The following is a 27,795-nucleotide window of genomic DNA, read 5'->3' as shown; positions in this document are numbered from 1 at the left end:
TTCGAAACTGGGTCACGTGCGGTAAAAAACTAGGTCAGTAGGTCTAAAAATAGAAAAACCTTGTGACCTCTCTAGAGGCCATATTTTTCATGAGATCTTCATGAAGATTGGTCAGAATGTTCAACTTGATGATATCTAGGTCAAGTTCGAAACTGGGTCACGTGCGGTCAAAAACTAGGTCAGTAGGTCTAAAAATAGAAAAACTTTGTGACCTCTCTAGAGGCCATATTTCTCAATGGATCTTCAGGAAAATTGGTCAGAATGTTCAACTTGATGATATCCAGGTCAAGTTCGAAACTGGGTCATGTGCGGTCAAAAACTAGGTCAGTAGGTCTAAAAATAGAAAAACCTTGTGACCTCTCTAGAGGCCATATTTCTCAATGGATCTTCATGAAAATTGGTCAGAATGTTCATCTTGATGATATCTAGGTCAAGTTCGAAACTGGGTCACGTGCGGTCAAAAACTAGGTCAGTAGGTCTGAAAATAGAAAAACTTTGTGACCTCTCTAGAGGCCATATTTTTCATGGGATCTTATGAAAATTGTCAGAATGTTACTGATGATATCTAGGTCAAGCTCGAAATGGGTTACAGCGGTCAATACTAGGTCAGTAGTCTAAAAATAGAAAACCTTGTGACTCTCTAGAGGCCTATTTCAAGCGATCGTCATGAAAATTGATCAGAATGTTCACCTTGATGATATCTAGGTCAAGTTCAAAACTGGGTCACCTGTGGTCAAAAACTAGGTCAGTAGATCTAAAAATAGAAAAACCTTGTGACGTCTCTAGAGGCCATATTTCTCAATGGATCTTCATGAAAATTGGTGAGAGTGTTCAGCTTGATGATATCTAGGTGAGTTTTGAAACTGGGTCACATGTGGTCAAAAACTAGGTCAGTAGGTCTAAAAATAGAAAAGCCTTGTGACCTCTCTAGAGGCCATATTTTTCATGAGATCTTCATGAAAATTGGTCAGAATGTTCACCTTGATGATATCTAAATAAAGTTCGAAACTGGTTCACGTGGGATCAAAAACTAGGTCAGTAGGCCTAAAAATAGAAAAACCTTGTGACCTCTCTAGAGGCCATATTTCTCAATGGATCTTCATAAAAACTGGTCAGAATGTTCATCTTGATGATATCTAGGTCAAGTTCGAAAGTGGGTCACGTGGGGTCAAAAACTAGGTCAGTAGGTCTAAAAATAGAAAAGCCTTGTGACGTCTCTAGAGGCCATATTTCTCAATGAATCTTCATGAAAATTGGTGAGAGTGTTCAACTTGATGATATCTAGGTCAAGTTCATAACTGGGTCATGTGCGGTCAAAAACTAGGTCAGTAGGTCTAAAAATAGAAAAACCTTGTGACCTCTCTAGAGGCCATATTTTTGATGAGATCTTCACAAAAATTGGTGAGAATGTTCATCTTGATGATATCTAGGTCAAATTCAAAAGTGGGTCACGTGCCTTCAAAAACTAGGTCATTAGGTCAAATTATAGAAAAACCTTGTGACCTCTCTAGAGGTCATATTTTTCAATGGATCTTCATGAAAATTGGTCTTGATGATATCTAGGTCACATGTGCTCAAAAACTAGGTCACTATGTCAAATAATAGAAATAACGACGTCATACTCAGTTCAACACTGGGTCATGTGGGGATAGGTGAGCGATTTAGGACCATCATGGTCCTCTTGTTTGCAGTATATACAATGCCCTCTTTCCCATTGGATGTTGATGAGCTTGTTAATCCCCTGCCACGAGTGGTGGGGGTTAAAGGAATGGTCTCCGTCCGTCCGTAACACTTCCGTGTCTGCTTCATATCTCTAAACCCCTTGTCTTGAAGGATTTTCATGAAACTTGGGTCAAATGATCACCTCATCAAAACGATGTGCAGAACTCATGAGCCAGCCATGTCAGCTCAAGGTCAGGGTCACAACTCAAGGTCAAAGGTTTTAGCCTTCCATTTCGTGTCTGCTCTGTATCTCCTAAACCCCTTAAAGAAATTTTATAAATCTTGGGTCAAATGATCTCCTTGTCAAGACAATGTGCAGAACTCATGAGTCAGTCATGCCGGCTCAAGTTCAAGGTCACAACTTAGGGTTAAAGGTTTGAGCCCTTCATTTTGTGTCCGCTCTGTATCTTCCAAACCCCTCAAAGGATTTTCATGAAACTTGGGTCAAGTGATCACCTCATCAAGACGATTTGCAGAACTCATGAGTCAGCCATGTTGGCTCAAGGTCAAGGTCACAACTCAGGGTCAAAGGTTTGAGCCTTCCATTTTGTGTCCGCTCTGTATCTCCTAATCCCCTTGAAGGATTCATATGAAACCTGGGTCAAATGATCACCTCATCAAGACGATGTGCAAAACTCATGAGTCAGCCATGCCAGCTCAAGGTCAAGGTTACAAAGGTTTGAGCCTTCCATTTTGTGTCCAGTCTGTATCTCCTAAACCCCTTGAAGGAATTTATTAAACTTTGGTCAAATGATCACCTCATCAAGAACTCATGATTCAGCTTTGTCAACTCAAGGTCAAGGTCACAACTCAAGTTCAAAGGTTTGAGCTCTGTATCTTCTAAACCCCTTGAAGAATTTTCATGAAACTTGGGTCAAAAGATCACGTCATCAGGATGATGCGCAGAATTCATGAGTCAGTCATGTTAGTTCAAGGTCAAGGTCACAGCTCAAGGTCAAAGATTTACCCTTTCACTATCCATAACAGTAGTGGGGGATTTAGCTGTCTTTCAGACTGCCTTGTAAGTTTGACAATGTCCATCTATGAGTTTCATACTATTTAATGGATTTCAATGAAACTTTTACGTGAAATTAATATTGAGTGTGATTGGAGAAGATGTTCCATACAAGAGTCGAGTATTAACCTCCAATATCAAGGTCAGAGGCAAAAGCAAGGAACCAGACTCTTCACTGTAGCCTGAACCTTAACCCACAGACAAGGGCATTTTACATCGGGTGCATTCATCATTTACTTTTGCCATCTCTTGTTTGGTGTCAGTCAATAAACTTGCCTTGATTTCTTACTCTCTTAAAACAAACATGGTTATTAGGAACAGTTTCAAATGTCCCAATTTTTGCCTGTTTATGTATTCTATGTAAAATAAGATTGTTACTGCAAACACAGTTACAACAATATTATTATTATACCAGATTTGTTGAGCGCCCTTCTCATATGAGATATACGTTCAAGGGCCCTTTACAATTAAACATGTGACATTGCAGATATGTAGGAAACTCACAAAACATGACATATGCAATCATAAGAACAACTTCAAGTGAAAACACACACATAGAATGTTAAAACCCTTAAAATGTGACATGATGAAATAAAGGATGAATTGCCAGTTTAGTTAATTACATGACGAATTGTACAGCAAAGAGATCTTCAACAGCGACGAATGACTTGCCGTAGTTCTGTATCACAAAAATAATAGCATATTTATTATGGGTATAAACAGTCACAGTTGGTATCTATGTGTTGTAGAAAATTTTGAAAAGGTGTGTTTTGAGAGCTATTGTGAATGAATTTAGTGATGAATCTTTTCTGAGATTATCAGGGAGAAAATTCCATAGTTTTGCTGCGGTAACTCTGAAACGTCTATCACCGTAGGAAACCAGTCAACTTTTTTGTGGCACAAGGGTTGTTGCTGCACTTGCTGATCTCAGATTTCTGGTTGGCACGTAAACCTCCAGTAAGTCTCTCATATACACCGGCGACTGTCCATGCAAGGCCTTGAATGTTTGAATGAGAATTTTGTATTTGATTCTATCTTGTATTTGAAGCCAGTGAAGATCTTTAAGGATTGGTGTTATATGTTCAAAACGGGTTGTTTTCGTAATAAGACGTGCAGCTGTGTTTTGAACATTTTGCAGTTTGCTCGTTGTTGATTTTGGCAGGCCATACAAAAGAGCATTGCAGTTATTTAGTCGTGAGGTCACAAGCGAGTTTATAAGGGTTTTGGTAGCATCAGTTGTCAAATATGGTTGAATGTGACCAATTTGTCGTATTTGGCCATAGCATGTTCGAGTCACCAAACTAACATGATGGTCCATGTGCATGTTCGAATCAAGCATAGCACCAAGGTTTCAAACAGTTTTTGATGGTCTTATGCTCGAATCGCCAACTTTCAGTTCTAGATTTTCAACATGTTTGGAGTGTTTTTGACTTGAAAAAAGAATTACTTCAGTTTTGTCTGCATTCAATTTTAACATGTTTGAATTCATCCATGAGATGATTTCTTTTAGGCATTGTTCAACTCGCATGATTGTGGCTGCCTTTGATGCTTGGTCAACTTGTTTAAACGATAGATAGCATAAAAATGGTGGTTTAGACTGTGGTTTCTATAGATGGACCCAACTGGCTTAGTGTACGTCGTGTAGAATTTTGGGCCCAGAACAGATCCTTGAGGAACACTGAATTTCATAAGGACTGGTTCAGTGAGTTTGCAATCGATGCATACTGTTTGGTAGAGGTCTGTTAGATATGATGCCACCCATCGAAGAGGTTTATCAGCGAATCCAAAGTTAAATTTGAGTCTATGAAGAAGGGTGTTATGGTCAATGGTGTCGAATGCAGCCAACAGGTCCAACATCACAAGTACTGTTGTAATTCAACATTTGAACATATTGAGTGTAATGTAACAGTCAACAACTACACATTGCTCATGGCCATTATGTACAGACCTCCTTCATCAAAGAAAAATGGTTTGAACACAAATGATTTTCTGGATACCGAGTGGCCAGATTTCTTATCAAAATATGCCGCAATTGACAAGAATATCATTATTACTGGCGATCTGAATTTTCATTTGGACATTCTTTCTGATCGTGACACTATCAGATTTAACAGTGTGTTACAATCTTGTTGTATGTATCAACATGTGAAAGGGCCCAATTCCACGTCCACAGTCATCATTGGATATAAAGAACACATACTAGTATCCATGTCCAAGTGTGAAAATATATTAAAGTTAAAATATTACTGGATATTGCAAACACCAAGGATATTGCAAACACCAAAATTTATTTAATAATAAATTTTTTTATTAGGGCTTTATGTAACATTTGCGTTTCTATGCTAATGTTCTATATTTGATTGGAATTTTTGATTGCCGCCTTATGATCATATTGTAATTTATGGTATTAGATGCAATTACAGACAGCATATGATGAAGCATGTACTTTGAGGGGCAGTCATTAAGCTCTTAGACTAGGGGTTACAAAAAAAGTGTTTGCTGTATCCGACGTACGTTATACCATACAGAAAACATAGTTTGCTATGAAGGAACTGTATAACGAACATCTCGTGTGTATCGGACAAGACGGGCAAAACTGTTATTGGAGCCATTGTTGATGTGTTTAATTATAAAGTTGTACTTGCATATTTACATTTATTCATAAACGATTTTATACTGATTTGTCATTGACTTAATTCTTACTTTTTATTCCAATTCAGCTTTTCAATATTACCGAAAACATTTCCAAAATAAAACTTGTTGGATCTTCACCAAACTTGGTCTATTAAAACATTGTATGGCCTATTTTCGACTTTATTCATATTCAAATGGTTCAGCTTTACCCCATTTAGGGGCAGCCAGAGCTAAAAATGAAGAACTTTTTTAACAGCCTCGTTATCTTGATGGATCTCCACCAAACTTTATCTGATATTCTTGTTTGAGAGGCTGGCAGAGCAAAAAAAAAAGCTTTAAACAACTCCTTTTCATAAGCCACTTGATGGATCTTCACTAATTTTTTTCTGTAGCAGATTTTCCAATTGGGACAGATGGTTTTGCTTGACCCCATTTAGGGACCATTAGAGCTAAAAATAGATAAAACCTTTTTACAACTTCTTCTCATGAACTGCTTGTGCAGCCTTCACCAGACTTGGTCTATGGCGTGATTCTTAAATGAACTTTTCTAGATTTTTCAAATGATTCCTCGTGATCCCTTTTAGGGGCCACCAGAGCTAAATGTAGAAAAACCTGTAAACAATTTCTTATCATGAACGTTTGGATGGATCTTCACCAAACTTGTTCTAGTTTCTTCATAATATGTGTCTACTTAACCCTTTAGGGGCTGTCAGAGTAAAAAAATAGAATTTTTTTAAACAACTTCTTCTCATGAACTGCTTGAAAGATCTTCACTAAAGTTTGTATCATCCTTGGATGAATCTTTCTCAATTTAATAAATCTGCTTGACTGCAGGTAGGGGCTGCCTGAGCTTAAATTTAAATCTTTAAACAACGTCTTCTCTTGAATCACTTGATGGACTGAACTTGAATTGTAGCACCCTTTGTTGGACCTCTCGCAAGTTTATTAAAATGGTTACGCCTTTTGGGTCTGTAACTGCAAGAAATAGAAAATGCTATAAGTGATATTCACTAAGCAGCTCAATGGATGTTCGCCAAACTTGGTCAGAAGTAAGGTCAAGGTCCTCCTCAGTTAAGCGAGTTAGGCCTATTTTGGTCTCCTGTTTTGTGTGGCTCTTAATTTTGCAATATAACAATCTTTTCCATAATAGTTTAGGTAATTGTAATTGGTAAGGGCATGTGAGGCATTGCACTTTTCAGTTATTGTACCTCTTGTGAGCATACTGATTCAAACTGAGTGTCTTTTTGTTTTGCTCAGTTGTGTTATCTTCTTTCTAAGGATCTCCTTATAGACTTATACTGTTTATCTACAATTAAAGGAGCATTAATTTTGCTTTTAAGCTCCATTACAATCCAATAGCAAGTTAACCAAAATATTAACCTGGCACTTATGAATATTCCGTATATATCAAAATTTTATCTGCAAACTCAAAGCTACTTTCCATAGAATCGCAAGCAATCTTATCATTTGTCTATATTTTCTTTATGGTTTCAGACTATGCAAATAGCAATTATTTCATCTAAATTCCATTTTGTTACTTTGTAATTGCTTATTTTCCTCGGGGTACCGAAACCTATTTTTAGAATGTGAAATTGAAAGTAGACTATGATAATCAAAAGAGCGCACACTTAGCTGGCAAACAGTAACAAAATGGCTGCCCTAGCGCACAGTAAGGCTTCTGGGTAAAGAAATTCGGTACTTAACGGCGAATATCCTAATATATGGCCTTATATGCAATGTAAATGTTCGTTGGGGGTATATTCAACAGCTTAAAGACAAACTGTCAGGGAATGTGACACAATTTATTATACATGAATTTAAACGTGATGTTAATTTCTTTTAAATGCATGTAGGGCAACGCGCATACTTTGAGAATGGTGTATTAATCAATTTTGTATGTTGCTGTCAAGAGAGAAACGCCATTAGTGAACATAATGAAGAGCAAACAATTACTATGCCAGGGAATATAAAACTACTTACTGTACACCATTTTAAAGGTATTTATATTGTCTTTTAAATGCTTGAACATGCAATGTTCTATCTTCGGGAAAGTACTTCTAACAGCATTCTCATAGAAGACATAAGGTAGAAGATTGAATGAACTACCTAAATCATACCAGAGATAAAAACCTGGGCTGAAATAAATTTGAAAGACAGTAAATCATCATCTTTAAATATCTGTAAAATGATGTATGATGAATTGTATTATATATTCCCTGAAAAGGAACCTGTGCCACACATTTTTAAGCTCCGTCGACCAATAAACGTTAGTGTTTGCAAACGTTGTTACTGCTGTTTCTGTTACTGTTGGCCAAAAAGTGGTAATCTTATAACTGTTAAGTGTCGTCAACGAGTAGTTTACCATTGAAATCTTTGAAAGTACGCCGAATTGAACAGTTATCAATGTTTCACTATTGAAACCAGAATTATTAGACCACGTACAAGTAGAATTATTTTTTTCTATAACAAAATTTAATTAAGAGTGTGGAAAGCAGCTTTAAGAGGCTGGAAAATTGCCACACTAGTCTGATAAAACTTAACGGGATTTTTATTAATCATTTTGTTGAAAGAAATACTATTACACTTGTATTCAAGTTAGCCGTTATAGAAAATGCCAAATAATAAATCTTTAAAAGTTTCATAGATAAAAAGACAAATTACTTGACACCAGAAAATAAATACTGCAAGATAAAACAGTTTAATTTCGTGAAGTAGTTTATTAAAATAAATAATGTAAGCATAAAAGCAATATCGATTATATTACATAACATTGGATTGAAAAAAAGGTCTGACGTGATTTCGAGCCTGTGGTAACACAGTGGAAGTCATACACCTTACTATTACGCCACCGTGTCATTGGTCAACTATACCGTACATGTTGGTTAGTTAGTAACATAGGTATTTTCATGATACAAATATTGCGTAAACTAACTAAAATGCCTGAAAATATTGTCAAAGATTAATGAGTGCCAGGTAAATACTTATGGATAATACTGTCCAATTTGAAAATGGATGAAATTAACAATGAAAACAAACCCATCATCTGTGTTGTTGATGATCAGATCAAATCAAATCAATATTTATTAATTATCAGTAAACATATAACACTACAAACATAAGCTATGTATAGCTTAAGACCGACATTGTAAACTCAGAATCTATTAAGACATTTGGAAAATGGTACAAAAATATTACCACATGTGGAGTTCTATTGAATAACATATACATGTATTATGAATAGGATTGTCATATTATATAAAGAAAATCAAGGAAAACCCTTGTTATGGAAACGGTGGATCAAACAGTAATGAAGCTGCATGGATTTACAGCTTAAGTCTTTATATTTAGACTTACGGTATGTCTGTTCATACTATGTTTAGCCACACTACTTAGATAAGAGTTTGCAACATTTGCATGTGTTTTTGTTTAGAGTGTTTGCAACATTTTATCAAATATATATTGGCTGGTTTAGAGAAAGAACTTCGCAGACATTTTTTTCTTAAGGTTAAAACAGCATTGTATTTCATTTACCACTGACAGTAATTACATTTTATTCTGGAAAATACTTCAATGATTCTATTTACTCAGTAACAAAACACCAATATGTTGAAAATTGTAATATTAAAAACCATTTATGCTGTTACTTTTTGAATTTAGATACATTTAAAAAGGCAAGGGTGGGGAGAAAAATCAAGGTAGATATTCTACCTGTGAATAACCTCAGCCAGGTCATGGAGGCATGATTTGTAATGAACCTCTCCTTGAGTGAATATTTGATGTGCTATTCAATATTTTAATTTCATGGGCATGAAATTTCGTGATTTGGGCCAAAACAGCTATTCTTGATGATTACACCTTTAAGGGAATTCTGTATTTCTGCATGGATTTAATTTAGTAAATCAACCCAAACACAATACTGTGAAATCATTATTTCTCCCCCCCCCTCTGGGGGAGTCATATTGTTTTTGCCCTGTCTGTCCGTCCATATGTCACACTTCATTTCTGATCAATAACTGGAGAACCATTTGATCTAGAACCTTCAAACTTCATAGGGTTGTAGGGCTGCTGGAGTAGACAACCCCTTTTGTTTTTGGGATCACTCCATCAAAGGTCAAGGTCACAGGGGTCTGAACATTGAACACCATTTCCAATCAATAACTAGAGAACCACTTGACCCAGAATGTTGAAACTTCATATGATGATTGATCATGTAGAGAAGATGACCCCTTTTGTTTTTGGGGTCACTCCATTAAAGGTCAAGGTCACAGGGGCCTGAACATTGAAAACCATTTCCGATCAATAACTTGAGTATTACTTGACCCAGAATGTTAAAACTTTATAGGATGATTGTACATGCAAAGTAGATGACCCCTATTGATTTTGGGGCCACTCTGTTAAAGGTCAAGGTCACAGGGGCCTGAATATTGAAAACCATTTCTGGTCAGTAACTTGAAAACCACTTGACCCAGAATGATGAAACTATAATAGGATGATTGGTCATGCAGAGTAGATGACCCCTATCAATTTTGAGGTCACTCTGTTAAAGGTCAAGGTCACAGGGGCCTAAACATGGAAAACCGTTTCCGATCAATAACTTGAGAACCTCTTGACCCAGAATGTTAAAACTTCATAGGATAATTGGACATGCAGAGTAAATGACTCCAATTGTTTTTGGGTCACTCCGTTAAAGGTCAAGGTTACCTTGGCCTGAACATTGATAACCATTTCCAATTAATAACTTGAGAACCTCTTGATCCAGAATGTTGAAACTTCATAGGATGATTGAACATGCATAGTAGATGACCCCTATCGATTTTGGGGTCACTCTGTTAAAGGTCAAGGTCACAGGAGCCTGAACATGGAAAACCATTTCCGATCAATAACTTGAGAACCACTTGACCCAGAATGTTGAAACTTCATAGGATGATTGAACATGCAGAGTAGATGACCCCTATTGATTTTTGGGTCAGTCTATTAAAGGTCAAGGTCACAGGGGCCTGGTCATGTAAAATCATTTCTGGAAAATAACTTGAGAACCACTTGACCTAGAATGTTGAAACTTAATAGGATGATTGGACATGCAGAGTAGATTACCCCTATTTATTTTGGGGTCACGTGATCAAAGGTCAAGGTCACAGGAGCCTGAACAGTGACTTGAGAACCACTAGGCAAAGAGTGTTGAAACTTAGCGGGATGACTGGACATGTCAAGCAGATGATCCCTATTGCAGCGAACCATCAGTGTCTCTTTGACTTTCGCTCCTGACCCCTATTGACTTCTTGCCTATAGGACTTTGCATTGGGGGAGACATGTGCTTTTTTACAAAAGCATCTTCTAGTTAATATTCGTGGAGGACTAATTTTTGTGGATTTCGTGGTTGCGTTAATCCACGAAATTTAATCCCAACAAACAAGTAAAAGTCCCATTCATTTTATGTTCAAAAGTTGAAATCCACGAATTCATATCCCCACGAAATTGCCGTTTTGACCAAAACCAAGAAATTTCATGCCCACGAAATTAAATGATTTTACATTATCTTCAGAAACTAGTACACCATGAATAGTAACTATTTCGCAGTAGCGTTTAACCAAACTGAAAGAAGTAATTGGAAGGTAAGCATTTCAGAGATAGTATTTGAATATTTCTATGTTGAGGCAGATACTTGTTGATATAGTAGTAACCTTTATGACATCTGTCTAATATTCATTTTATAATCTTGCTAAAAGGGTTATTTTTAGCAGTTAAATACACATTGTCTCATTGTTTTTATTGTATGTCATACATTGTTAAATGTCCAAAACCACCCAGAAGAAGCTTGTTTGTGTTAGTGCAGGTAATATTTCGATCTTTCATGTCTTTAAAAACCTGAAGTTTGGTGCAATCAGCAGATAGCTGATGAACATTCTGTGTGCCAGTGCTGCAGACATACACATTGTCTTCATTGTCTACTGTTATACCCCAGGGATATTTCAGGTCGTTGTCTCTGTAGATAGCCTTGACCTTTCCATCCAAGGTCATACTAGTAACAGTATTCCTTCTACAGTCGGATGCATAGATGGTTTCATGGTCTTGACTGATTGCTAAACCATAGCAGGAAGTAAACAGACTTTTACCTTCAGAATCAGTGTTAAAAGTTTTTATAATGCATCCTTGCATATCAGTAATTTGAATGCATGATGCTTCTGCCACTATTAGATTTTCATTATTATATACTGCATCAAAACATGCCAGCTCAGTGTCAACTGTATAATCTTTACTAAGTAAACCAGACTTTGACACAGTTAGAATTTGTATTTTATGGTCTAGTATTGCTGCAATTTTACATTTGTCTACAGTAGTAACACTCCACACTCTCTCTCCTATAATAATTTCTGATGTCACCTTACTATTCTTTATATCAATCACCTTTATTGATTTGTTTCCATCATCTGCAACAACAATATAATGCTCATGTATCATTGTTACACTGCTTGCATTGGGGCATGTTTTATCATTGGTGGTTCTAACATTTATCTTCTTGTTCAGTCTCAGTGATTTCAATGTTGATAAATCAGGTCTTTGAGTTGTCTTGATTGTGGTGTCTTGAATTTTTGAGGGTAAAGTTGTTACTGGTAATTGTTGTTTCCCAGTGGCTTGTTTTACACTTTGATCCAGCATCAAAGTTTCTGTTTCCAGTCTGCATATTTCAGTGACATTTTTCTTCATATCTTTAACCTTGGATGAAGGAAGAAGTTTGTATTTCAGTATTTTACTTCCTGTCTCCATGTTTTGGCATTTTCTCTCAATAGCATCAATATCTATGACTGAATGTTTCATAGCTATGTATGCTTCACAATATTGCCCAGCTTTCTGCTTTGTAGTGATCTTTGTTTTGAAATCTGCAAGGTCTTTATCGATGGTATCGTATGTTTTAGATGCTGCTGTCACAACAGCTTTATTACTAATGTGAATTTCATCAATCTTTTTGTCCATTTCTCTTTCAAGTTCATCAAAGAATTTGTTAATTTCAGCTCGTTGATTGTTCAGCTCTGTCTTTGCCATCTTTCTCATTGTGTCCGTTGTACCTGACATTGATTGTAATTTGCTTCTCTTGTCTTGAACTTGTTGTAATAGAATATCAACTTTCTGCAGTGTTATTTGAAAGTCTTGACTGATGTTTGGCGCTTTAACAGTTTTTGGAATATGTTCAACTTTCTCACATTGTCTATGATCTAGTGTAATACATGTGGTACAGCCAAGCCTGTCACATGACTCACAGAGATATTCAATAACCTTGTCCGAATGTAGGTCACATTTTGTAAGACATGAATCCTTTACATTGGTTCTAGTGACAGTATGAGGCATATTGCTCTTGTCCTGAAGTACATGGTGTCTGAAAGCCTTAAATAATTTATGGTTTTTGTAACATTGTCTACACAAATATTCAGAACAGTCAACACAATAACCTTCAGCCTCAGTCTGTCTCCCATCTTGTTCACAAGGTTCACATAAAATATCTTTCACTTCATCAGAACCTCCTACAACTGACCTACTGTAATCCCGACATGCTGCCATTTTGTAAAGTTTTCAAAATTTTATTATAAATCCATAATATACTTCTTTATGATTGACTGGTTTAACTCAGCTGTAAAAAAATATTGCACAGATACCCGGATTTAAACCACAATAGTACATGGTTATATTGTAAACTTGCATGTACAGCCCTTTTATGATAACTTGTATGGGTGTTATCAGATATGACTTGTTAATTTTCAAAGTAAATCAGTCCGATAATATTACCGGGTATTGTCAAATTTTGTAGACAGTTTACATATTTATATTTAAAGTAGTAATTTATTCTTTATTGGATTGGAAACATATCGCAGTTGACATACTTAGTACAAGTCTTCACAGGTGATTGCATACTCATACATGATCAAAACTGTGGTTCAAATACTGTATAACGGGTTATTTTTACTGCTGTAAAAGTTTACGGATTTTGTTTTATACGATTTTAAAATTTACGAAATCACAAGGTCTTTTAATGTGTCGAATTTATACGAGGCCAATATTTACGAATCTGATTTGGTCGTAAAAAGTAGTAAAAATTAGCAACAGGTAAAAAAATACCCATTTTACAGTAACAGCTGGGATTTCTAGCTCACCTGAGCACAAGGTGCTCAAGGTGAGCTTTTGTGATCACCCTGTTTCAGCCATCGGGCTTTGTCTGTTGTCAGTCTTGCGTCTTCAAATATTTGACTGTTAACACTATAGCGGTCACAATTTTAGCCCAATCTTAATGAAACTTGGTCAGATTATTACCCATAATAAAATCTTGAATGTCTTTGGGGTCCAAAACAAGGTCAGTAAGTCAGTTAATAGGAAAACCTTGCGAACACTCTAGAGGTCACATTTTCAACCTCATCTTCATGAAACTTTGTCAGAATTTTTGTCTCTTTTAAATCTAGGTCAGATTTAAAACTGGGTTACCAGAGGTAAAAAAAATAGATCACCCCAGTGGGCATTCGACGTCGTAACGACATTGATACGACGTCGGATATGGACGTTGATTCAACGTTGCATTTTGGTTGAAAATGTAAGTTTTTTAGACGTCAAAGTCTGACGTCGATTCAACGTTGGTTTTCTGACGTTGTTTAGACGTCATATTTCCGATATTTATAATATCGGTTTTCTTTCCAAGAAACAATATTAATCATTTCATCTTTATAAATCATTTTATTTATAATGTAAAATTAAAATTCTTTTCAATCGACATCTTTCGTCATGATCAATAAGGTCAACATAAATTTGTTGTAGTCAGTGGTGAACTTTCTGCTTTGATTGTTGAATCTCTCAAAATCATCACAATTATCAGTGCAAACTTCATCTGAAATATATAAAATGTGAATATTCAGTTACTTCAAAAGCATTCTGAAAGTTTGAATTTTAAACATTATATTCAATGTTAACTCTTCTATCAAGTATGTTTATAAGTTTTATTTTATAGTTAAAAAGTTTCTTGTTCTTACGAATTGTATGAATTTTCTAAGGCGGAAAGTAATTGATATGATAAGTCAAATAATTAAGAAATAAATATTGAAATACTTACTTTCAACAAATCATGTTGAATATTAATCCATACAGTTGCTCTAAGTGTCTGCAAAACTCTCGCGAATGTATCAAATTACCATGAGAATGTGTAATAACTACTCATTCCCTCGGTTACAGGTTGGATGTTTTGGTTATTTTTATGTAGTCAGACATAGTTTTATAGAAGTGCCTGTTCAACCTATACTTTACAGCTACATCTTGTAAAATAAAATTAAAATTATGATTTTGTCTTAAACAAATGTGTCCATTCAAGAAACGAGTTCATCATTGGAAAATACAATTGTGTTTTTGATGCGAAATATTAAAAAAATCCCACATGTATCCAACGTCGCTTAAATGCCTACTACCAGTGTCTGTTAGACGTCGTGGTTTCAACGTCTTTTCGACGTTGCATTTAGGTCGCCAAGGTCGCGACCTAAATCAAACCAATATCCAACGTCGATTTGACGTCTACAACCAATGTCTGTTAGATGTCGGGGTTTCAACGTCTTTTCGACGTTGCAGTTAGGTCGACGACGTCGCGCCCTAAATTCAACCAATATCCAACGTCGATTCAACGTCGTATGCCTGCTGGGACCAGGTTAAATCATAGTAAAACCTTGTTAACACTCTAGAAGCCACACTTTCTATTTGATCTTCTTAAATATTTGTCAGAATGTTTGTCTTTATGACATCTAGGTCAAGTTCAAAACTGGCTTACCTGAGGTAAAAAAACTAGGTCACTAGGTCAAATCATAGAATCAAAGCCTTGAAATGTCTGATGGTTGTGGGGTTTTGGTAGGTTTATTTTCTGTTAAAATGCCAGTCTATGAATATACATGAATGAGAAACAAATACAAATTCAATGTGCCTCATATCTAAGATGATCTCTGCCTGACCTAGCTTGTGATGTAACCAAGGGCTGGAATACCTCATCATTGATAGATCTTATATAATCTAAATGGTCAGTGTGAGAGCATACAGGTTGAAAAAGAACTGCTTGTTCATTGATAATTCATCCGCATTGTTTATGAATGGGACTGTTTTGTGTAGCACATGAACATCCTTTGGATGTGATTCGGAATAAAATAAAGATGCTATGATTGTCAGAAATACACTTTAACTTTGGTAACGGGATAAACCCACAACCAAAAAGGCCGCAGAAGATTAATACTCATGAATATTTTGAATTCTTGAGTGCCATTATTTGTGAATGTGAGTAAAAATAAAACTATTATGATTATTAACCATTCTGCAGTATGATAATATATTTTCAGGAATCTGGATCCGTGACATCCGGTTTAAGAGTAATCTCTTATTAACACAAGTAAACAAGATCCTGAAGAACCTCGAGAGCAAGAAGCTTATTAAAGCTGTGAAATCTGTAGCTGTAAGTACAGTAAAACCTCTGTTAATGATACTGAAGAACCTCGAGAGCAAGAAGCTTATTCAAGCTGTGAAATCTGTAAATGTAAGTTCGGTAAAACCTCAGTTAATGATACTGAAGAACCTCGAGAGCAAGAAGCTTATTAAAGCTGTGAAATCTGTAGCTGTAAGTACTGTAAACCTCTGTTAATGATACTGAAGAACCTCGAGAGTAAGAAGCTTATTAAAGCTGTGAAATCTGTAGATGTAAGTTCAGTAAAACCTCGAGAGCAAGAAGCTTATTAAAGCTGTGAAATCTGTAGATGTAAGTTCAGTAAAAACCTCTGGTAATGATACTGAAGAACCTCGAGAGCAAGAAGCTTATTAAAGCTGTGAAATCAGTAGCTGTAAGTACAGTAAAACCTCTGGTTATGATACTGAAGAACCTCGAGAGCAAGAAGCTTATTAAAGCTGTGAAATCTGTAGATGTAAGTTCAGTAAAACCTCAGTTAATGATACTGAAGAACCTCGAGAGCAAGAAGCTATTTAAAGCTGTGAAATCTGTAGCTGTAAGTACAGTAAAACCTCTGGTAATGATACTGAAGAACCTCGAGAGCAAGAAGCTTATTAAAGCTGTGAAATCTGTAGCTGTAAGTACAGTAAAACCTCTGGTAATGATACTGAAGAACCTCGAGAGCAAGAGGCTTATTAAAGCTGTGAAATCTGTAGCTGTAAGTACAGTAAAACCTCTGGTAATGATACTGAAGAACCTCGAGAGCAAGAAGCTTATTAAAGCTGTGAAATCTGTAGCTGTAAGTACAGTAAAAACCTCTGGTAATGATACTGAAGAACCTCGAGAGCAAGAAGCTTATTAAAGCTGTGAAATCTGTAGCTGTAAGTACAGTAAAACCTCTGGTAATGATACTGAAGAACCTCGAGAGCAAGAAGCTTATTAAAGCTGTGAAATCTGTAGCTAAAGTATAGTAAAACCTCTGGTAATGATACTGAAGAACCTCAAGAGCAAGAAGCTTATTAAAGCTGTGAAATCTGTAGCTGTAAGTGCAGTAAAATCTCTGGTAATGATACTGAAGAACCTCGAGAGCAAGAAGCTTATTAAAGCTGTGAAATCAGTAGCTGTAAATGCAGTAAAACCTCTGGTAATGATACTGAAGAACCTCGAGAGCAAGAAGCTTATTAAAGCTGTGATATCTGTAGCTGTAAGTACAGTAAAACCTCTGGTAATGATACTGAAGAACCTCGAGAGCAAGAAGCTTATTAAAGCTGTGAAATCAGTAGCTGTAAATACAGTAAAACCTCTGTTAATGATACTGAAGAACCTCGAGAGCAAGAAGCTTATTAAAGCTGTGAAATCAGTAGCTGTAACTACAGTAAAACCTCTGTTAATGATACTGAAGAACCTCGAGAGCAAGAAGCTTATTAAAGCTGTGAAATCTGTAGCTGTAAGTACAGTAAAACCTCTGTTAATGATACTGAAGAACCTCGAGAGCAAGAAGCTTAATAAAGCTGTGAAATCAATAGCAGTAAATACAGTAAAACCTCTGTTAATGATACTGAAGAACCTCGAGAGCAAGAAGCTTATTAAGGAGGTAGGTAACCTTGTTACCAGGGTAAATTCAGATTAGTTGAACCTCAGCAATTCTTTGTATTTCGTGTAATTTGATGTTTTAACTGCTACAATCTCAATTTCATTTATCTCTGTCCCTTCAAGTTCAATTTTTATCCAGGTTTGAAGAACATGACCATTCTAAAGTGTTTTATATTGAAAGAAGAAGAAAAATATGGATATTTAACACTTTTCAGTTTGTTCTAGTTTCACTGATATCAGTAGAAGTCTGCATAATTGATAAAACTACTAGTATGCGCGTTAGCTTTCTAATATAAGCTTAAAATGTATATGTCACGGGGCTCGTGTTGCCATGGTAACGCGTTTTCTCTCATTTTTAAACAACTATGTATAAAAATGGGCTTTTCGACGGCTTCAGTGCCATTCTGGTATTGACCAACATGGAATATTTGGGTAATATTATTAGCAAAATACCAAGCACTTTACATGGTACCCTACCTTTCTTAAAGTTTGAAGTAACCATGGCAACACAGATGTTTAAAATAGCTTATATCTTGCTTTTTATCGTAATTTCTTGTAGAAAATATTGAATAAAATTATCTTTCTGGTTAATGTACCTTTAAAACATATTATTTTTAACGTAAGTGATATTTTTGTGTTATTTGCATTCATTTAAACAAATTTCACAGCTTAAAGGTCCATTACTAAGGGAAAGTGAGTTGGCAATTTTTTTCATAGCCAGTGCATAGACTTCTGCAAGACACTAAATAATGAAGATTGGCAGGTCAAAACTTACAGAAGGTCTTTGGAACTCAAAGAAATGTATGTGTATTATGTTGAAATTTCAATGAATCGACAGAATGACCCCCCAGGTCTTTTTAACTTTCTTCATACTTCATAGAAAAATAATTGTACATATACTGCGATTTATTTCGAATTTCTACATACCAACTTTCATTTTCCAATAAAATGAAACAGTTTCTGTGCTTTTTAAAAGAAATTAAAATGTTCACTTTCCTTAGTATTGGACCTTTAATATTCTTACAGCAGTACCCTTCATCTAGCATTTTCATGAAAAAATCATGCAGCATCCTGCTATTATTCTCATGGATATTGTTAAAAATGAAAATAAAAAGCCAAAGCCGTGTTCCTTAAATAGACCAGTGTCAATGCTTTTGAATTTTACATTTAGATATATAGGTCATGGGCTTCGTTTCCATGGTAACATCAATTCAATTCAAGAAACCATAATTTTCTACTGAAATTTGAACTATTTTAGAGCTTAGTTTTAGTATATAAGTAACAAATTATCAACGGAAACTGAAAGATAGGTATTACAAATGAAACTGCAAGTTTTTTTATTTGAAAATGGCCGTAACAAGTAACCTTTCACCCAACTATATTCCAAATAACATTGGTTACCATCATCCATTTTCTTACATTTCGCATAACATTTCAATATAGCTACATAAAAGAAGCAAAATATTGATTATTATTCAGAGCAAAAGACTCACAAAAAATATTTCAGCAAATAATGGCTGTTTGAGAATAGTTCAAATAAAGAAAATGCACAAAATTAGGTATTTTCAAAATAAAAGCTATTAATTTTGCGCGGTAACTGACACGTAACGTCATGACGTCAATGACGTCATTTTAAAGCGACATTGTTTTGAAGCGTTTCTACGGCAATTTATTCATTATTTTTCTGCATTATTAAACCATAAAGCAATGGATATGAGACAGGTTCATGATTTGTTTTCAGAAGAATGGATATACAAACACATTTAGTTTGTGGTAAACGTCGTCGTAAATCGGCATGTTAGCTTCCGGTTAGACATGCGCACATACAAATATTAAGGTAACCTACCTCCTTAAAGCTGTGAAATCTGTAGCTGTAAGTACAGTAAAACCTCTGTTAATGATACTGAAGAACCTCGAGAGCAAGAAGCTTAGTAAAGCTGTGAAATCTGTAGCTGTAAGTACAGTAAAACCTCTGTTAATGATACTGAGGAACCTCGAGAGCAAGAAGCTTATTAAAGCTGTGAAATCTGTAGATGTAAGTATAGTAAAACCTCTGTTAATGATACTGAAGAACCTCGAGAGCAAGAAGCTTATTAAAGCTGTGAAATCTGTAGCTGTAAGTATAGTAAAACCTCTGTTAATGATACTGAAGAACCTCGAGAGCAAGAAGCTTATTAAAGCTGTGAAATCTGTAGCTGTAATTACAGTAAAACCTCTGTTAATGACACCTCTAACTGAAGAGCAAATTCCTCTGGAAAGGCAGATACTGTCTTTCCTTTGAGATGAATTTCTAAGTAAAAAAACGAAAAAAAACAACAAAAAAACACAGCATCTACCTCTATACAACAAACGTTCTGTTATATTCTGTACACTGTTGGCTCATGAGAGGTTGCATTTGACTTTGTTAACTGGTGAATAGTGTCTGTATATACTGGCCAAAAAATTGAACTTCAGTTTATAAAGTAACTGGTTATTGACAGGAGTCAACAACATACTGAGAACCTTGAGAGGCAGAATCTGATTAAAGCGGTCAAAGTTCTTTCTTCATTTTGAACAATACCAGTCCCTAGGCCAAATAAAAAAGAAATGTTTCTCCAGTTTTATTTTTTTATCTCTTTCTAAATCAAAACTTTTTTCCTCAATTTATCCAAAATTTTATTTTCTTCAAAAATGCTAAGCTTGATTTTTTAATACAGAATTCACATAATAAAAGAGTAAAATCTTCGGACTTTCAACTGATATTTTGTCACAAAAGAAGAAAAATAACAAAATGTTTGGCCTAGTATCATACAAATGTTTTAATGTGGTACTTAGAAAAATTTGGGGTTAATGACTGAGAATAACAAAATTTTGTAACAGAAATATTTAGATTTAAACAAGTTGATGGTTAAAGATGGAAACAAAGTACCGGTAGAAAAAACAAACAATTTAATTTATTTAGTAGTCAGAATGAATGGAAGATCAGAATCAATAACTGAAAATGTCACGAAAAAGGTAAATTTTCAACTTTAAAAATGTGAAGTGATCAGACAGCTGTCTGGAAAGGATCAGAACTTTCTGTGAAATCACTTATATACATGTGGAATTAATTTTTGTGGATTTCATTCTTGTGTTACATTAAATCCCAGCAAACAAGTTTTTCTACGTGACATCGGAAATAAATGTTCATATTTGTTTTCTTTAAGTTTTAACTTAAGCCCTGTAAAATTTACTGTTGTACTACAGACTGGTAAAGTACACAAACTATGGAGAGGTGATTTATAAAATATGTCCTGTTATAACTAATAGACAGATTACTTGCAAGTTATTTTTCTTATGTCACGTGTTAACACCTTTCCAGGCCTCCAAGAAGAAAGTGTATATGTTATACAACCTAGAGCCAGACAGGTCGGTAACTGGTGGAGCATGGTACAGTGACCAAGACTTTGAGTCTGAGTTTGTGGAAGTCCTAAATCAACAGTGTTATAAATTTCTTGTACAAAAGGTTGGTTGTAGTTTCATAATGAAGGTTGTGTTAGTACAAAGCATTATTACCATTGACAGACATTTTTGGGGCATGTGGCACGGTGGTCCCTGAATTATATTTTTACTGGAACGTCTACAAAATTTAAGGGGAAGACTTTAGATAACTGTGGTGCCAGGGTAGATATTTTTCAGTAGTAATTTATGTTAGATGAGAATATATTCTTTAGATAAGATGAGAATATATTCTTTAGATAATAGGTTGGGTAGTATACAGCATGTTATAATTTTTTTTCACTGTTTGCAGTAAGTATAATCAGCTCAAGGGTAGCTGTTAAGTAGTAACCATATTTCCATCCACAACAGTGAGAGATTCTTTTTCTTATATGATAAGAATAATAATAGATTAAACAAGAGCTGTCGGAGGACAGCAACACTCGACTATTTAACAGCCTTGTCGCTTGAATGAATAAGAAAGTCGAAAAGGGGCATAATTTAGTAAAAAAGTAAAATAGGGTTATGGAACCTGCATAGTGCTTATCAGCTCATGACAGTGAACTAGTGTGTGAAGTTTCAATCCTTTCCCATAAGTGGATACTGAGATACCACCTTACATACAAAAACTTAACCAAAAATTTCTATGTTGAAAAAGGGGCATAATTAGGTAAAAAAGCAAAATAAAGTTATGGGACCTGCTTAAGGCATGTCAGATCATGACAGTGAACAAGTGTGTGAAGTTTCAATCCATTCCCATTAGTGAGTACTGAGATACCAGCTTACATACAAAACCTTAACCAAAAAATTCTAAGTCGAAAAAGGGGCATAATTTTGTAAAAAAGCAAAATAGAGTTATGGAACCTGTGCAATGTAAGTCAGTTTATCACAGTAAATAAGTGTGTGAAGTTTCAATCCATTCCCACAAGTGGTTACTGAGATACCAGCTTACATACAAAACCTTAACCAAAAATTTCTAAGTCAAAAAAGGGGCATAATTTTGTAAAAAAGCAAAACAAAGTTATGGAACCTGTGCAGTGTAAGTCATTTTATCACAGTGAATAAGTGTGTGAAGTTTCAATCCATTCCCACAAGTGGTTGCTGAGATACCAGTTTACATACAAAAACTTAACCAAATCGGGACGCGGACGCGGACGCCAACGCGGACGCGGACGCCAACGCATGGGCGAGTCCAATAGCTCTACTATTCTATGAATAGTCGAGCTAATAAAAGGGGAAAGTTAATAAGATGAAATGCTTTATTTGTAAGTACTTTTTATTATAGTAGCATATTAATTTATGCATTTATTGATAAAATTACAGTGCGAGTCGTCTTATGATGTAGGTCAAAAATGAATTTTTCCAACAATGACAAGAACAAGAATATCCTGTCGGTCTTGTAACAGATAATTTTTATGTCAGCTTTTCCATATGTATTTCTAGGCTGAATCAGCACAAGAAACCAAAGTTGATCCTATAGCTCAAAGGAATGGTTCCTATGCTTCTTCACAGGATGTATGGAAATATATATCAGAGCTAGGTATCAGTAAGGTAAGAACAAAATTCAGTCATTTCTTTAACAAACTTGTAACCGGTATTTGCCACCTTTCTCAGTAACAGTTGGATATTTTGTAAATGTCGACTTATAAACAGTTGAAGCAAGTAAGTTATCATTTTCTCAGTATAGTTCATTGTAGTCATACCTGTATTAAGCAGCCAGCCAAGGCAGCAGAACAGTTTGGATGCTTAATGCAGTGTACCGGGTTATGTGTTTTATAGGAAAATTGAGTTGTTTTCATGAGAGAACAAGTACTGATGTCTTGCCAGTAGAGTTGTATACTCAGTACATTTCTGCAAGGGTTTAAGAACATTCTATGTATATGTTTCTGTTATCCATTAATTGAATCAAAAATTATCATCTCTCACAAAAATCTTAAGTGTGATACAATGTTTAAAATGTTCATTCCTGATGAGGCAATATTTTTATAATATTTTAGCTCACCTGGGCACAGTGCTCAAAGTGAGCTTTTGTGATCACCATGTCTGGTGGTGTTTGTGTCAATACATCATAAAGAGATTGGCTGTTAACAGTCCAAAGGTCACAATTTTGGCTCAGTTTTCATGATACTTTGATAGAATATTTACCTTAATAATATCTCTGAAGAGTTTATTAATATATCATAAGGGATGAAAAACTAGTTCACTAGGTCAGAAAATAGAAAACCCATGTTAAAATTGTTGAAGCCATATTTTCTGTTTGATCTTTCGAAAACTTTTCCAGAATGTTTTTATGCCCCCGAAGGGAGGCATATAGTTTTTGAACCGTCTGTCAGTCTGTCAGTCTGTCGGTCTGTGTCTGCAATTTTCGTGTCCGGTCCATATCTTTGTCATCGATGGATGGATTTTCAAATAACTTGGCATGAATGTGTACCACAGTAAGACGACGTGTCGCGCGAAAGACCCAGGTCCGTAGCTCAAAGGTCAAGGTCACACTTAGACGTTAAAGGTCATTTTCATGATAGTGCATTCGTGTCCGGTCGATATCTTTGTCATCCATGGATGGATTTTCAAATAACTTGGCATAAATGTGTACCACAGTAAGACGACGTGTCGCGCACAAGACCCAGGTCCGTAGCTCAAAGGTCAAGGTCACACTTAGACGTTAAAGGTCATATTTCAACATAGTGCATTGATGGGTGTGTCCGGTCCATATCTTTGTCATTCATGCTTGGATTTTTAAAATATTGGGCATGGATGTGTACCACAGTAAGACGACGTGTCGCGCACAAGACCCACGTCCGTAGGTCAAAGTTCCTAAACTCTAACATTGGCCATAACTATTCATTCAAAGTGCCATCGGGGGCATGTGTCATCCTATGGAGACAGCTCTTGTTTCTCTATGAAATAAAGGTGCTCTCAGAATGCATCAATGAAATCTAGGTTAAGTTCAAAACTCAGTCATCTGGGGCTCAAAAACTAGGTCACTGGGTCTATTCAAAGAAAAATCTCGGTTAACTGTGATGATCTGGCTGATTTATATAAAACATGGTCAGAATGTTTGTCTTAAAAAAGAATCTAGATCAAATTGGGTACTAGATAATCTGGGGTATGAACTGAAAGTCAAATTAGCAGTACAGGGCTGTCATTACACTTTTCTTCACCATTATATTTGCTATGCACAGGTTTTTTTTCCAAATTTCTTTGTTAATTATTTCAAAGGTTCAACTGTCAGTTGAGGATATTGAGACGATATTGGACACCCTAATTTATGATGGAAAATGTGAACGATCTATAGTAGCAGCAGCTGGAGACTCGGGTCAGACAAAGTTATATAGATCAGTTAAACCTATCATAGAATCAACAGGTCTTATGAGGATGCCATGTGGATCTTGTCCTGTAAGTTATCTTTTTATAATATACTTCAAAACTTTAACCCTAACATTGCTAAGTTTCTATAATGAAACCATTAACTGTTAAAAGGTGTGCTTACCAAAAAGATACTGACTGAATGGCAAACAGTGCAGATCTTGATCAGACTACATGGATGTGCAGACTGATCAAGATCTACACTGGTCGCAAAGGCAGAATCAATCGTGTCCAGCATGATAAGGGTTAATACTAATTTTCTTGGTTTTCCTGGTTGTTTTAATCACAAAACACACAAGGAAAAAAATAATTTTATCTTCAAAAGTTGATATCCACGAAATCATATCCCATTAAAATATAGAAATGTAGTTGATCTTGGGAAAACTACGAAATTTAATGTCTAGGAAATTAACTGATGTAACTGTAGGCTTCTTCAAAGTCATGTGACCATGACTTTTTCATAGTAAATATCTGTTGTCTGCAGTTGCTGGATTATGTTGATTTATTTACAGTTTATTTTTTTATCCATGTCAAATAAACGCAGGTCAGTACATCAAGTATAAAATTTGTCTCTATGCAGCACTTACTTTTATGATAATATCTATATTTTAACACAGGTTATCAAAAATTAACAGTTTCGGTACAAATTCACTATTCAAAATGTATGCTAAATATGTCATTTGCAGTCTGTGAGTTTAATATGGCAGAGTTAAATTATTTAGTCATTCAGTATTGTTCCATTATTGAAATTCCATCAAATTTACATTATGTAAACTTTACAGAAAATGGATTTATTGAGTGGCAAATTTATATTTGATATATAAAAATAGAATGAATGATCTTTTTTCCAGGTGTTCCACAATTGTTATGAAGGTGGAGCAGTTTCCCCCACTTCCTGTATCTACATGAAAGACTGGCTGCAGTTATGACACCTGTGTTAATAGAATCCATGTATAAAATCTGTCTTTCTCAAAGACTTCCTGATGGTTATGGCAGGAAATGGACATAAAACTATGCCAGGGAAAAGTTTGAGTACCTCATGACATTGTACAACTAAGAGATAATTTGTCAGCCATTGATGTAGCCCAAAAATATACTGAACAGCAGAATCATAACTGGTCGCTTTCTTCTGAAGTCAAACATCACCCTGATCAGTTTAACAAACACCTAGATGCTTGTTAAGTCAAGTGCAAAGAAGTTTTTTTCATTGATACACAAGATCTCCTTTAGTTCTCACGAGATTTAGCGTGATTTCCCTATGATTTGAGCCGCACAATGAGAAAACCAACATAGTGCGTTTGCGACCAGCATGGACCCAGACCAGTCTGCGCATCCGCGCAGTCTGATCAGGATCCATGCTGTTTGCTTACTGTTTCTCTAATTGCAATAGGCTTTGAAAGCAAACAGCATGGATCCTGACCAGACTGTGTGGATGGGTAGGCTGGTCTGGATCCATGCTGGTCGCAAACACACTAAGCTGGTTTTCTCATGGTGCAACTCATTTTTATAAGAGTTTCAGATTTTGTTTTATTTTATAGTGCTTTGTGCCATCAGGCTATATTAAATTCCTGGTTTGCTTCATTTTGTAATGAACTCCCATTGCAGTATGTGCGAGTGGTTCCTGGGTAAAGGAAGTCTCTGATATAAGAACGTGTAATTTCACTAGATTGTTGGAATTTATTTTCACTGACTTACAAAATCTGAATAGTAATCTTGTGGAAGGTCATGGAAAAAAAATCTGTTTTCTCATAGTAAATGTACAATCAAAAATAATTCTTTGGTTATTTAGCTTTTTGCTGTTTTCACAAAATTAAATGTCAGATTTCAATTATTTCTAAGGGAAATATTAACAGCTACTAGTAATGTGAACATGTAATTAAGACTCTTTAGAAATTTCATGAAATTTTGGTCATATTTCTATTATTATAATAATGTGCTATTGAGAAGTTTATATATCATTGAATACTTACATTTATGGTGGTACATTTAAAATTATCAGATTAGGGAATAAACTGTTGGCAAGGAGTTCAGAATCATAGAACACTTGTATTTGATAAGTTCATTAAGAGCTTGTTAAGTTTTTGAGGTGTTTGGGTAATAATGTATATCTTTTTATTTGTTGGTCATTAGTAATTCATTATTATTTGTTTTATGCCTCCTGAAGCAGTGACAGACACGTCTTTGTGTTATCCTGATATGATCACCATACTATGGAACTACATCATGACACAGACACTTCAGAGATGAAATCTTGGAAACATTCCCAACATGTTCAAACAATCCAAGTCAGTCTAGATCTATGATCTTTGAAAAGCTACACTTAAGCATCAAGAGCCTCCGGTTATGGTCATTTGCCCTTCACTGCTGTGGTTTTTAAACTTTTGGGTGTAGAATTTTGATGGTTCAGCCCGGCTGCCCATCTGTGATGATATATGTTTGGAGTGGGCACTTTCGGTTTTCATGAAGCTTAACTGAACTCTTAGTGAAAGAAATTTGGTTCTAACCCACAAACAATCAAAATATATTGGTTTAGTATAAATGGAATTTGTTAGCAGGGCTTTGTGTACACTTACATAGCTAACTATATTGTATAATGGTCATTTCTGATCATGCATTATTTTTCAAGCAAGCAAATACTATGACAGGTCAGTTTAACAGGGGTAATGTGACTTTTTCTGTAATACTTCGGAAGGAGTTGGGGAGGGGGAGGGGGCAATAGAGCCTTTTCTTTCTCCTGATGCGTCACTAAAATGGACGGTAAAAAACTGCTGATATTTGGTAATTTTTTCCAATGCAAATGAAATTTCATTTTATTGTCTTACATTTAATTCAGAATATTTTGAGTGTTGTAATAAAATGTGCTTTCACAATGAGGCGACAAAAGATCCTTGACCTATCATGTTGACCTCGCTGCATCTGACTATGAAGACACCCGATTATCAACATTATATTATTGATGTAGAATTATTCTTTGGTGTCTTAAAGAAATTTCAGCCAGTCCTTCAGACTACCTGTTCCAGTTAACTACATGTATAAATGATTTTTCACTAGGGTTGAGGTTACACTATAATGTTGCATCTATTAATGACTTCAAAGCAACTTACTTTAAGAGTTGTACTAAACCCACAGTAAATTACTTTGTTTCTATTACCAGCCAATATGAAGACACCAGCCCTGTCTTATTTAACTCTATTGACTTAGAATAATGTTCCAGTTTACTATTAATGATTTCCACAAAGGGTTATACTCCAGGATGAGAATGGCTTTGATCAAAAACCTCTGAAAATTTATGGTGGGGGTTTGGGGGCTGCATAGGCACCCAGTCAGGGTTCAGGGGTGAAACCCTGGTTGGGGACCAGGGGGCATAGCCCCGGAAAACTATAGGGGAAGGCCTTTTCAACATATTTAAATGCTTCTCCTGGCATTTACACCTCTTGCACCATATGCAATTAAGCTGTCACACAATGTACACAGCTTTGCCAGGTATGTCAGTTTTACTAACGAAGTCCGACACTTTTGTACGTCATTTTTGTTGATTGTGTATTTGTTCTTCATATTTTCG

The 27,795-nt window shown here is 35.5% G+C and overlaps 1 protein-coding gene across 2 annotated transcripts in view; it reads left to right on the top strand.

Annotated features, from left to right (window-relative positions):
- The window catches only part of LOC123533107 (DNA-directed RNA polymerase III subunit RPC6-like), a 30,748-nt gene extending 5,400 nt beyond the window's left edge, over positions 1-25,348 (top strand). For both annotated transcript variants that reach the window (XM_045314747.2, XM_053551786.1), the window contains exons 4-8: positions 15,718-15,830; positions 20,752-20,895; positions 22,311-22,418; positions 24,087-24,263; positions 25,085-25,348. In XM_045314747.2, coding sequence (XP_045170682.2) covers positions 15,718-15,830; positions 20,752-20,895; positions 22,311-22,418; positions 24,087-24,263; positions 25,085-25,162 — 620 coding nt within the window. In that variant the 3' untranslated portion in view covers positions 25,163-25,348. The remainder of the gene's footprint in view (positions 1-15,717; positions 15,831-20,751; positions 20,896-22,310; positions 22,419-24,086; positions 24,264-25,084) is intronic.
- The last annotated feature ends 2,447 nt before the right edge of the window (positions 25,349-27,795 follow it).

This window comes from Mercenaria mercenaria, chromosome 1 (genome assembly GCF_021730395.1).
Source record: "Mercenaria mercenaria strain notata chromosome 1, MADL_Memer_1, whole genome shotgun sequence".
Classification (NCBI taxonomy): Eukaryota; Metazoa; Mollusca; class Bivalvia; order Venerida; family Veneridae; genus Mercenaria; species Mercenaria mercenaria.
The sequence above is the reverse complement of the archived record's forward strand: the minus strand, read 5'-3'. Positions and strand labels throughout refer to the sequence as shown.